This window comes from Sus scrofa, chromosome 8 (genome assembly GCF_000003025.6).
Source record: "Sus scrofa isolate TJ Tabasco breed Duroc chromosome 8, Sscrofa11.1, whole genome shotgun sequence".
NCBI classification, from domain to species: domain Eukaryota; kingdom Metazoa; phylum Chordata; class Mammalia; order Artiodactyla; family Suidae; genus Sus; species Sus scrofa.
In genome coordinates, this window is record NC_010450.4 from 68107816 (window position 1) to 68120509 (window position 12694).

A 12694-nucleotide genomic window follows, 5' to 3' on the forward strand; every position below is an offset into this window, starting at 1 on the left:
TTTCTTTTAAACTTAAGTTTTTACTCTTACAGCCTGCTTTTCAACCTTCTCAGGAATTTAACTGCTCTATCCATTAATTGTCACCTTAAAATATTTTCACAAGGGAAAGTGAGTTGCAAAACGAGAGCATGGTATCCTCTGTTTCTAGCACAAATTCTTCTGACTGCCAGATGGTGCTGTGTCCCCTTCACTGAGGGGGATTGTAGCAGGACGTTTCCTGTGTCACTTAGAAGGGACCAGGCCTCCGTCACATGATATCCTTTCCCATGGCTTGTAACCAAGGATCTTTAAGAGACTGGAACTAAGCTTTAAAAATGAGCTGTTTTGCATGGAACAACGCACACTGGAAGAAAACTTTTGTGTTGGGGAAAGTGCTGTTTCAGACTTGCGATTGTGTTCCTTCTACACTGGATGTGGAATCTTACCAAAGGATATCAATCTCTCAGTTATAAAGACAGAAACCCTAAGATTTTGTATTGATAGCGGGCCCATCTCTCAGGAGACCAGAAGGCTTCTGCAGATATTATATAATCAGTGCCCACAGCATCTCTTTCAAAGATGAGGTTTTGTGTCTTTTCTGGACAACTCTGACTTGACCCCTTTTCTCTCTTGTTTTCGTAGCCAGTGGCTCTCTTGACTTCTTTTCTTACTGTTTTCTCTGACTTCTCCCAAACTTTCCTTCCCTAGTTCATCCATGTTTGAGAGAGAGTGAGTGTATGTATATATTTTAAAGACCACATACAGAAAATTCAGTATTCAGTCTTTCAGCCAGCCAACCTGGTGCCTAAAAGGCTATGACTGAAACACAGAGAGAAATACCTCCTTCGAGACTTTTAAGAAATTTAATTAAAATCTAATTAAGACTTAAAAACATATAATTAATTAAAACTATAAGTTAATTTGCACTCAAAATTAATAAAACACTTACTTGCAATGACTTAAACAGAGATTGTTTCCTAACTTAATTCTCTTTGTAACTAATCAAAGAAAGCTATAAAATTAATGAATTTTTAAACCCTGTCTTTGGGCAAGTTCTGGAGAGACTCAGGTAATTGGTAGGTGATTATAATAAGATGTCCCTGTAAGATTCATGGAAACCAAATGGAAACTGTGGTTGACTTCTGGTGTGACTATGACTGAGGACATTAAGGCACAATAATGATTATAATTTGGCTGCCATTTATAGAGCATCTACAAGAGACCAGGTGTTTTATACATATTGTCATCATTATAAACCTTAATAGGTACTATAGTCATTAATATTAACTACTGGGCATAATTAACTCCATTTTATAAATGAGGGAAACTAAAGCTCCAGAAGATAAATAACTTGTCTTGCTCTAGGTCACATAACTGTAAATTAGTAGAACAAAGATTGAACTGAAGTCAAGGTGGTTCCATGACTTGCGATATTGCTAGTGCCCCGTGATGTTTCATGTTTGCAAATTGAAATGTTTGCTTTTTTAGTTCCTGTAAATGCTCCATACTCTAGTGCAACAGTTCGCTCTTGTGTGTATTAATTGAACACCTTAATTAAAACGTTAAGTTGCTGTGTCTAGCACCTCTAGAGAAGATACTAGGAAAAATGTGTGATGTGTGTGTGTGTGTGTATGTAATTATGAAGGATGACTTTTATTCTATTCTTCATTTCTCCTTCTCTATCCATATAACTCCTTTAAGTATAGTTTACATGGACACACACACTGTACAATGAAGAAATGAGTGTTAAGAGATAATGGGATTTTTTTATCGTTAGTAATAGCACCTTCTGTTGAACACTTAACTAGGGGCCGTGCTCTTTACATTAATTGTCTATTAGACTCACACTAATTTTGAGAGTTATTATGGCTACCTATATTTTGCAGATGAAGCAGAGGCTTATAAAGGTTAGCTGACTTTCTAAAAACCATATGAACAGTCTATAGTAAAGCCAGAATTTGGATTTGGCTTTCTAACTGCTCTTCCTAACTCTAAAATCTGCCTGTTTCTGTTCTTTGGCAAAGCAGAGTAGCATGTCGCATTGAAGGACTAACAGATTCTGAATTTTCCTGTCAGACTTCCTGGCTGCAAATGCGGGGCTCTGCTACTTAACAAGTTGTGGAAACTTTTCAGTTCCTGTCTGTAAAGTGGTGATGATAATGGTACTGACCCCAGAGATTCTGGAAGAGCCAAATGAATAAAAAGGCAGAACTGATTAGAGTGACTGGTGCATACTTGGTCTCAGTCACTGTTGGGTGCTGTTTTTATTTTATTTAGGGTATTCTTATCATTCCACTGGACCAGGTGCCACCATGACTCGGGTTGGTGGAAAGAGGAAATGGAAAGCCACCACTCCTGACAGGCTGCTGGGGGCCATGTGTGCGTGGCCAGGCTAGCTCTGCTCTCCCGAACCCTTCCTAGCACTACGGTCAGCAGGACTTAATTTCCTTCTTTTCATTCGGCCATAATTAGATCTTGAAAGAAGGTGCTGGAAAAGTGACATGCAGCCCCTGGGCACCAGCAGAGTTCCTCTCCCAAGGCCCTGAGAACATCCTGTCAGAGGAAGGAAGGCCTTTTCTTTTCAGCTTCATTAGCATGCAGACAAGCTTTCCTCTTCCTTGTGGTGTGGGTGTGTTTTCAGGAGGAAAGAGCACCAAAAATAGGGCAGGAGAGCATTTGGACAGAGATACAAACTCTAGCACATCACCTCCCTTCACGAAAAAGCCAGGTTTTCCATTCTTTCCATTTATTATTGGAACCAGCGGGTCTTTACGTCTCCCCACCTTCATCAGTTTTCCTATAAATGTCTCACTTGGAATATCCCTGCACCTGCAAACAAAATTCCTTAAAAGGTCTCTGTAAATCCTTGAGACCAGCCACAGCTTGTCCACACCCACCGTATCTAAATAGTAAAACCTTAAAAAGTTGCCAGCTTCCACTTACCAGCTTTTAGCGAGAACATATTTCCAAATCTAACATCTGTCTCTTCTGAGGAGGCAATTGAATGGATCAGTTAGTATTTGTTTTTCATTTTAAGATTCTTCTGTCTGTCTGTCTGTCTTCTTTCTTTCTTTCTTTCTTTCTTTCTTTCTTTCTTTCTTTCTTTCTTTCTTTCTTTCTTTCTTTCATTAAATCAAGGCATAACTTAAGATGCGGAGCTCTTCTTTGCTCATTGCAGTGAGTTTTGAGTTTTATACCTCATGTAACCACCACACAAAACAAGCTGTAAAACACTTCCATCACACCAGAAAGTCCTATTAAATACTCTGTCTCCTGGGTCATGCCCCAGCTTTTTGAGCCTTGGGAGATCTTTCTTTGTCCAACTGCTCTGCCCCTCATGCCTTGCCTTCAGAGGCCCCCTCCCCCTTTTTTGTTTTTTATTTTATTTAAAGTTTTTTAAAAATTTATTTTTATTGTTTTTAGATTTTTTATTATAGTTGATTTAGTGTTCTGTCAATTTCTGCTATACAGCGAAGTAATCCAGTTATACATATACATACATTTTTTTTCTCATATATCTTCCATCATGTTACATCACAAATGATTCAGCAATTCCACTGCTAGGCATTTATCCAGACAAAACTCTCATTCAAAAAGATATATGCACTCCTGTGTTCATTGCAGCACTATTCATAATAGCCAAGACATGGAAACAACCTAAATAAATGTCCATCGACTGGTGAATGGATTAAGAAGATGTGGTACATATACACAATGGAATACTACTCAGCCATGAAAAAGAACAAAATAATGCCATTTTCACATTTTTTAGAGTTTTATTGAAGTGTAGTTGATTTACAATTTTGTGATGATTTCTGCTCTTCGACAAAGTGATTCAGTTATACTTTACACACATCCATTCTCTTTCAGATTCTTTTCCCATATCGATCATCACAGACTATTGGGTAGAGTTCCCTGTGCTATACAGCAGGTTCCCAGACTTAGCCCTGAAATGCCACAGAGGGCTTTCTCTCTGCTCTTCTGCCCTACTTCCCATCTTAGGAAAGTGGCTTTCTTGCATTAGTCGGAGACTCTAAGTGGGGGATTCCTCTTAGCTCTCCTATCAAAGCTCCAGCCGTTTATGAACTATCTGTGTGCTTGGCAGAGGCCATGAGAAAATTTGGTAGGGAGATACAGCACCGGTCAATGCCTAGGGCTCCACAAAATTCTAACCTGTCACCCAGGACTACAAGCAACCTTTAAAAAGTCATTAAATATTTGGCTTATTTCTGCATACCTCCATCTACAGTGGGTTTGCCTCCCACTTGCTACTCTGCCAGGACTGAGGCAGCCATGGATCCCTTCTCTCATAACTTTTTGGAATGTAGTTTCTTTAGGTTTCTCATCTCTCTGGTAGAATTTTTAAGACTATGATTTTATAGCTTATCCAGCTGGCTTTAATTGTTAGGTCGGGACAATGTTATAACAGTCTCCTGCAGCTTTCTGTGTCTTCATTGTAAGCAGAGCAACCAATTAGTTTTGATATTTCACAACAATATCTATAAATACAGACAATCTCAGCTCATATTCATTATGTAGATTGTAAAGCAGGATTGTAGATCACTGTGGATCTGGCTTACCCACTGCAGGGAAAAATCCCTAGATGAGTCCATGAATTACTTAACCTTCAGCCTTTCACTTGTAGCATTACCCTCATAATATTTATGCATATAGGCATAAATGTATATAAAGGCATATATTTTACCAGTTGATACTCAAAAAGAACGTGAGAACATGTAGAATCTTTCGTTTTTCTTTTTGAATTTGTTGTGCTTATTGTGTTACCCAATGAAGCATATCATGTCTCCATGGAGATGCTGTTAACCGTGGGCCTAAGAACTGTTATGGTTTCATAAATTCTACTTGGCAGTCAAACATGGAAGCAGAAGTGCTTTGACTTGATGTACCTTCAGGGTGACTCTGGGAGTTAAGCTTCCTTTTCATTGGAAATGAAATGTCATGTTCATCTTCTCTTGCATTGCATCCTTGTGATTTTCCCCCATGAAGAAAAACGATTGTGTCCTTAAATCTCCTTGAAGATTACATGTTCCTACTTTTTAAAAAATTATGAGAAAGTTAAAACATGCACTAAAATAGAACAGTACAGAAAACCATTATATGCACATCACCTGGCTTCAATCACTGTCCGAATTTGAGCCATTCTCTCTTACATATCTCCCACTTTTGTCTTTGGGGAGGATGCCATCATATTTTAAACTTGACAATGAATCCTTCAGTGTACATTTTACTTTTAAGATTTATAAACAAATTCACTCAGTACAGACAGGGTCATTTGCTAGACAAGGAGATCCAGAAAAATAGATTGAAATCTCTTTGCATGAGAGTGACCTCAGTGAAGACCCTCAGCAACTTGGTCCCATTTCCTTTGCACCTGTTTTCCCATTGCCCATTTACGCAAACCCTCTGCTCTGGCCCACGGGTCCATCTGGCCCACTCACGATGAGTTCCTCCATGTGGTGAGCTTTCAGTGAGTCGTGCATGAAGGAAGCATTGTATGTTCTCAAATCAGCGTCTTTGCTCCTGGTGTAATGCTTTACCTCTTAGGAGCATCTTTGAGCCTCCCTATCTAATGCTTTACCTCTTAGTTTCTGCCAGAACAGAAAGAAACATGCATGCAGAGCTTGTCACTTTTAGTCCCTTCTCCACTGGCTTTTGTTACTCTCCCTGTCATTCCTTTCTTGTTGTGTTGTCCTGCTGCACTTCCTCCTTGTGAGTATGAGAGTTCTACAAAGACCAGGCCTTCTTTCAAGGGGTAGATTAACATTTGTTTTCGCTGTGCTCAGTGAAATTCAGGAGTCCCTCTTTTGACCTACTAATCTCTGTACCTTAGACACTTTCTTTTACTGCCTTGCATTATTAGTTAATATTTAAGGGTTTTATTTATCCATTAAAACTTTGAGTTGTCACTTTTGTTCTTCTTTATTGCTCCCTTAAAACTTATCTTAGTTGTCCACATTATTGGGGCACAATATATTTTCTGTTTTCTTTTGGCTACACTTTTAGACTTTCTGTTTTGTTACTCAAAATAGCCTATATATATATAAATGAAATAGCATCAGTAGCGTTAGAAAAAATAGGGTCTCAGGTACATTTGAATTTCAGACAAACAATGAACTTTTTTTTTTTTTTAGTGTAAGTGTGTCCTACATATTACACAGAACGTACTTACACAAAATATATTATTCATTGTTTATCTGTAATTCAGAGGTGACTGGGAATCCAGTATTTTACTTGATAATCTAAATTGAAAGTTTATTTTGCTTTAGTTTTGTCCTCCAGATAGATAAATTCATAGACATCTTCCTTAAATACGTCAAATATTGGGATCTTGATGAATGATTTCATTCATTCAGTTAACGAAGGTTTCTTTTGGTGCCTGCTATATCCTAAATTGAACTCTATCCTGTCTTGGTCTGCTCTTCTTTCATATTTTTTGGTGACACATAGTCTCTTTGGTCTGCAGGTACCATACTTCTGTCATTTCTGGCTTTTATTCATCCCTGGTCCAGTGAGGCCAAGATGTAGTCAATCTCTCTCTCTCTTTTACTCTCCCTCTCTCACCTTCCTTTCTCCATTCTTGTCTTTCCCAGCACCTCCTTTTCCTACCATACCCATAACTGGGTTCTTTCTCATCCATCACAAGCATCTCAAAAATCTTCACCAGTGCTAAAGAACTTGCCTTGATCATATAATGCTTGCATGCTCTAGCCTTTGCTTTTGACACTGTATTTCTTAAAGAAAAATTGTCTGGAATTGCCATTTCAATTTTTCACTCTCATGTATTTCTCAACTCATTTCCTTTATTTGAACTCTCCCTCAAGAAATTACCAAGTTGCCAAATATTCTAGTTATAAAAGATAATAAAAAATAAATCAATGGATTTTGTTTGTTTCTTCATAACTCATTTTCTTCTCCGAAACTTTACACCCTCTCAACTTTCCCCCACATGTTACTATTTTCTCCTCCTTTGATTTCCAATGTTCTCATTGGAACGTTTTCTCCTCACTTTTCTTCTTGCCCATCACTCTCTTGACATTTTCAAAGTCTTTTGTGATGTGTTTGCTTCCATGGCAGGTACCCTACAGGTTTTATTCTCTCTTTTTCTAGCACATTTTCTCTTCACAGTTTTATTCGGTTTTATTACTTCAGTGATCAGCTCTTTGCCTTTGACTCCTTAGTTGGTCTCCAGACCTGACGTTTTTTCTAGACGTCCACCATGCTCACTGGACGTCTCTCTGAGCATTTCCAACACTGAGGGTCTCTTTGAGGCAAGCTACAACGTACTTGCAATAGAAAGTCAGGAGCATCATGAGAAATAGAAATCACGTGCTATGAGAGTTCTGACAGGCAGAGAGGACTTCTGAGATTACATTCCCATCTGTCTTGTTCTTACAGTTCTGATTTAACCACATACACCCCAAATATAAAATTTAGTGTAGGAAATAAAGATCAAAGTCAAAGAGAAATGAGAATCACCTATAAAGAGTAAAGGACTGACTGGCGAGGTAAAAGACACTTGCACTAAGCCCAGGGGAAACAATGGTCCCTTAAATGAGGGTTGTTACCATGGTTATGGGTGAGATGTTATGTATTTTAATGTAAAGTCTTCTCCATAACATGACTTGTGAGAAAGAGAGGAATTAACAGTGACTTTAAGGTTTTCTGTTCTTGGAATGGAGGAAGATGAAGTTGCTATTAACAGAGAAGGGCCAAAGCCCTAGGGGAGCAGGTTTAAGGAGAAAGATTAGGAGTTGATTTTGAACATGATTAAGTTTTAAATGCCTCTGAGGATGTAAGTAGGCATGTAGAGTAGTTTACTAAGAAGTAGATACAAAATGATTCATCTTTCTTTAAATTGGAGAGCATTTGCTGAGGAGTTAACAAATCACTGTTGATTCTGAAGGCATCCAAGTTGCTCTTAGAATGACTGAAAATTGCAGTGTGGTTGACACCCAGAGAACGTTGTATCAGAAGGACAGAATGATCTCAGGCATAACAGCACTAGGGCAGCACTTCTGAAGATTCTTGGCCTCACTGCCTCCTTTGAGGTTCTAGTGAAGCCTGTGTATTGCTCTTCCCAGATAAATAGGCACGCACACCATGTTTTATACATTTCAGGGGATCCAGGTATTTCTTTCTTCCCTGTGTCCTTTAACATCTTTGCTGGGTTACGTCCAGCACAGTATTGCCCTCTGTCAGGAGCCAGTGGTATTTGGTTGTACATTTTCCACCGTGACCTACTGAACTAAAATCAGAGTGGTTTGCATGTGAGGGACACTGATCACTTTAGAGCCTTTCCAAAGTTAGGATCACAGTGATCTTCCTGGCATTCTTTTATAGCTGTTTAAGTGACAAGTCCTAATTGTAGCTGCATGGGCAGCTAATGGTGTTACTTTTTTCCTTTTTCCAATTGAATAGTGATAGAGTTGAGATAGAGACCCAGGAGGATATTTTTCCAGTCTGCTGACCTGATATACATTCAGTATTTCCTTTAAAATAAATGAACATAGGAAGAATCATTTACATCTTTTGTTCTGTGACTTGACACAATCTAAAAATTGTGCGCAAAACCAGAGTTACAGTGAATCAACCAGTATCAAAAACACTGTTCATGAAGTAATAAATATAAAATACCATCAAACAAATATGTCTGGTGTAATATTCTAATTAAATCATGATGGTTGTATTTAAAAGAATAATATAGGAGTTACCGTCATGGCTCATTGGTAATGAACCCGACTAGTATCCATGAGGATGTGGGTTTGATCCCTGGCCTCGTTCAGTGGGTTAAGGATCAAACATTGCCATGACCTGTGGCAATTCCATATGCTGCAGGTGTGGCCCTAAAAAGCAAAATAAATAAATAAATAAAAATAAAATTGCCTGTTGAGATTGTTTAAATGCAGCTTACTCTCTGGGAGCTGCAGCTATAAAGAAGGATTCTGATGATATTAAAGTGCTGAAATTAAAGTGAAATTGTGGTAAATTTTTGCTGATTTTAAAACAAAGAAACTTGTTATCCCTGTGACCTGTTAACTTTAAATGTATTGTGCTAAAACATCCATATGCATAAATCTGAAAAACAAAATGAGGCATGATTAATCACCTCCCAGAAGTAGAGTTTGATAAAAGAGTAATTGTGCAACTCAGCTGTTTGCAAGTTGAAACTAATATTTCAGGGAGATATCTAAAGTTTATTTTTCTTCCTGACTTATGTAAGAACTTTACCTTTGGAGCGCTATAAAAATATGAACTCTTTCTGGCCAGAGATTCTTCTTTTATGTGTATGATCTTAGTTTATGACTAGATTACAAAAGAATTCATGAATAGTAAAGGGCGTTAATGATCTGCTTGGTGTGAGGTAGAATTCTTGCCTTTAATGACAGGAAAAATTGATCTTTCTTTATTTATCTGCAAGGTGTTCTCCAGTTACTCTTCTGCTAGCACATGACATACTCATTAGCCCTCCACCTAAGAGGAAGGAAGTCCACTGGCAGATTCAATGTCTGAGGACTGTTTCCTTCCTAGTTTATAGATTATCTCATTGTGTCCTCATATCATGACAGGGACACAGAGCTTTCTGGGGTCCCTTTTGTAAGGGCACTAATCCCATTCCTGAAGCCTCCACCTCATGATCTAATCACCTTCCAAAGGCCCCACTTCAAAGTACCATCGCATAAAGGATAAGATTTCAGCATATGAATTTTAGGGGAGCCCAAATATTCAAACAGTTGCACCTCATTAGCCTTGGTCAGTTACTAGGTGCAAGAGGGCATAGCCATCTGTGGAGGCTGCTCTTGTGCAGCAAAAGGGAATTTTCTAGAGAAGGAGGTAGCTGTGAGCTGATAGCAGCTGAAACTCAGCAGCTGGAGGATGGGTGCACTGGCCTTATCTACTATGCTGGCAAAAGGCTTCTCCTGCATATTAGCAATAGCAAAGAGGAACAGGAATGAGCTGCTATTGAGTACAGCACTGACAACCTAACAGCAACTCATGAGATAAGAGAAAATTTGAAAATTGACCTGTGAGCTTGAGGCCATGTAACACAGGGAGAAAGATCCATACCCAACTCTACAGCCTATCACAGCACATTCCAGTAATGGATTCTCATGACCCTGACCTGGAGTCCACAAGGAAAAAAGCTACATTTTATTAGGATATGCAATTGAAAAAGCAGGATCTGCAACACTTTTATATTTTAGTTCCCTAAGTCACCAGTTTCTAGTTATTTAGAAACTAGTTCATTTGTGAAAGTGCTGGGGAAATGAGTTAACCAAATATAACCTTTAGAGCATGAACTTTAGGGCCATCAGCTTAAGCACAAGATGCTGTGTGCTGCAGAAGTAAGTACTTTTTGGAGTTCCCACTGTGGTGCAGTGGATTAAGAAACGTCTGCAGCTGCTTGGGTGGCTGTGGAGGTGTGGATTTGATCCCTGGCCTGACACAACAGGTTAAGGATCTGGTGTTGCCTTAGCTGTGGGTTAAAAGATCCAATGTTGCCACAGATGCAGCTCAGATTGAATACTTGGCCTGGGAACTTCCATATGTCAGGCATGTGGCCATAAAAAAAAGAAGTGCTTTTTGAACAACAAAGGTGTTTCAGAGAGTCTCATGTTTGGAGACTTGGGATGTTATTATGTCTCAGTTTACTCTCAGGAATGTCCACAGGAAAGAAGGACTTTGGGGTTTTGTTTCTGGTGAACAGATGGGTGATTGTGGGGTTGTGGCACAAACCAGGTAATGGATTGCATCAGTCCTACTGTATTTTAATCATTGCTCATCTCCTGGACTTCCTTCCCCATTATTCTATGAACACTCATCAGATTTCACTCTCCACTGGTTTTCCTCAGACTGTTTTGAGCATAATTCCCTATATATCCCATTAAGTATCCAAAACTGCTTTTGATGTGTCACCATGTTCTCATGCCTTTCTTCTTTCAGTACCACAATGCTACCTTTGACTGGGCATTGTTGACGAAAAAGGAGTGTTTAAAATACGAAGGAAAGCTTGTGGGGAACAACTGCGATTTTGTTCCTGATATCACACTGATGTCCTTCATCCTCTTCTTGGGCACCTACACCTCTTCTATGGCTCTGAAAAAATTCAAAACTAGTCGTTATTTTCCAACAACAGTAAGTACCTGAGCTTTAAGTAATTTTCGTAGAATTGTACTGTATCAATAATATAGTTTCACAAATACAGAAGGCATCTGTAATTCAACCTTTCCAGTATGATTTTGTGCATTTAAAAAAATTGCTTTCCAGTCTCTTTGTGCACATGTATTTTTAACATAATTTTAGTCCAGCTTGGAAAAACCTTCCCAAGATTTTGTTCATATAATTTGATCCTAAATTCTGTCATAATTCCAACTGCAATGAAAGGAAAAAAAAAAACCAAAAAACGGGGTGTATTCTATATAAAAATTCACAAATAAAGAAAAAGACTTTTTAAATCCTTAGTGCGTTTAAACACATAAACAAAAACACTTCTCATATTAATCAGGAATTTTGACATAGGATTCTTTGTTCATCAGTTGGACATGTGAGTAATTTAGTAGCTGAATTATGGGCTGTGGGAGTTAACTTAAACTGGGTTGTTACACAAGAGTTGGTCTAAGATATGAGTGTCATCTGAGCCAACCTTTCTGTCCCCAAGTGATGAATGCCGTAGTATGGAAACACGGATAATTGCGCTGGGTTGTGCAGACATTCTGTCTCCCATTAATATGCTTGCGTGAGCTTAAAGTCAAAACTGTGGTTCCTTGAGAAGACTACGAGATAAGACCAAGATTTAGTTAATGGCATTTGGGTTTCTTTTACCTGCAGAACAAAACTAATCCTTTGTTTTCCAGTTCAATTCTCACTGTTTAGGATGTCAGTAATTCTTGGTAATCTTGATTATACTGATTTTTATCGGTGAACTACTCTATATAGCTGGCATATCATGAAATCTCACCTGTGTTTGGTGTAGAAGGACTGGGAGAACTTCAGAAGACATGAGATGTAGTTAATGAAGTTCCTTCTTTAAATGCTTGGTAAATGAAACTGAAAATTAATATAGTCACCCTAAGCTAGAATGATTTTTGACTCTCTGATATTGCTTGTAAAGCAGCAGATAAAGGGAAGGGTTAATAATTGTCCTAGTCTGTTTGGGCTGCTGTAACAGAATACTAGAGACTGAGGGGCTTATCAACAACAGGAATTTATTTCTCACGGTTCTGGAAGCTGGGAGTGATTAGGTGCCCTTTTGGTTGAGTGAGGGCCCTCTTCTTGGCTCCTAGCTAGGTTCTGTGTCCTCAGGTGGTAGAGCTCGTGGAGTGTTCTTTATAGGAACAGCGATGCCATTCATGAAGTCTGCATTCTCATGCTCTTCCCAAGGCCCCACCTCCTGATAGCATCTTCTTTGTGTGTTAGTTTCAACATATGGATTTGGGGGGCACCCAACATTCACACCACATCAGTATTGAAATTTCCTGAACTAGCTGGCCCAAAGAATATGAAAACTTTGCTCCAAGGGAAATGTATAAAGAAGCATTCAACTCTGCCTGCCTTAAATGGACATCACAAACTGGTGGTCCACAGGCAGAATTCAACACCCAGCCATTCTTTGTTCAGTGCACAGTTTGTAAACACACGCACGCACGTGTGCACACATGGGCTCAGGTGGAACCTGTCCTTTGGAGATAGTTATTGT

At 38.8% G+C, this 12694-nt stretch overlaps 1 protein-coding gene across 10 annotated transcripts in view; it reads left to right on the plus strand.

Moving 5' to 3' along the window:
* The window catches only part of SLC4A4 (solute carrier family 4, sodium bicarbonate cotransporter, member 4), a 408259-nt gene that overhangs the window by 338861 nt on the left and 56704 nt on the right, over window positions 1–12694 (plus strand). For all 10 annotated transcript variants that reach the window (XM_021100503.1, XM_021100500.1, XM_021100504.1 and 7 more), the window contains 1 exon segment: window positions 10942–11133. In XM_021100503.1, the coding sequence (XP_020956162.1) occupies window positions 10942–11133 (192 nt within the window).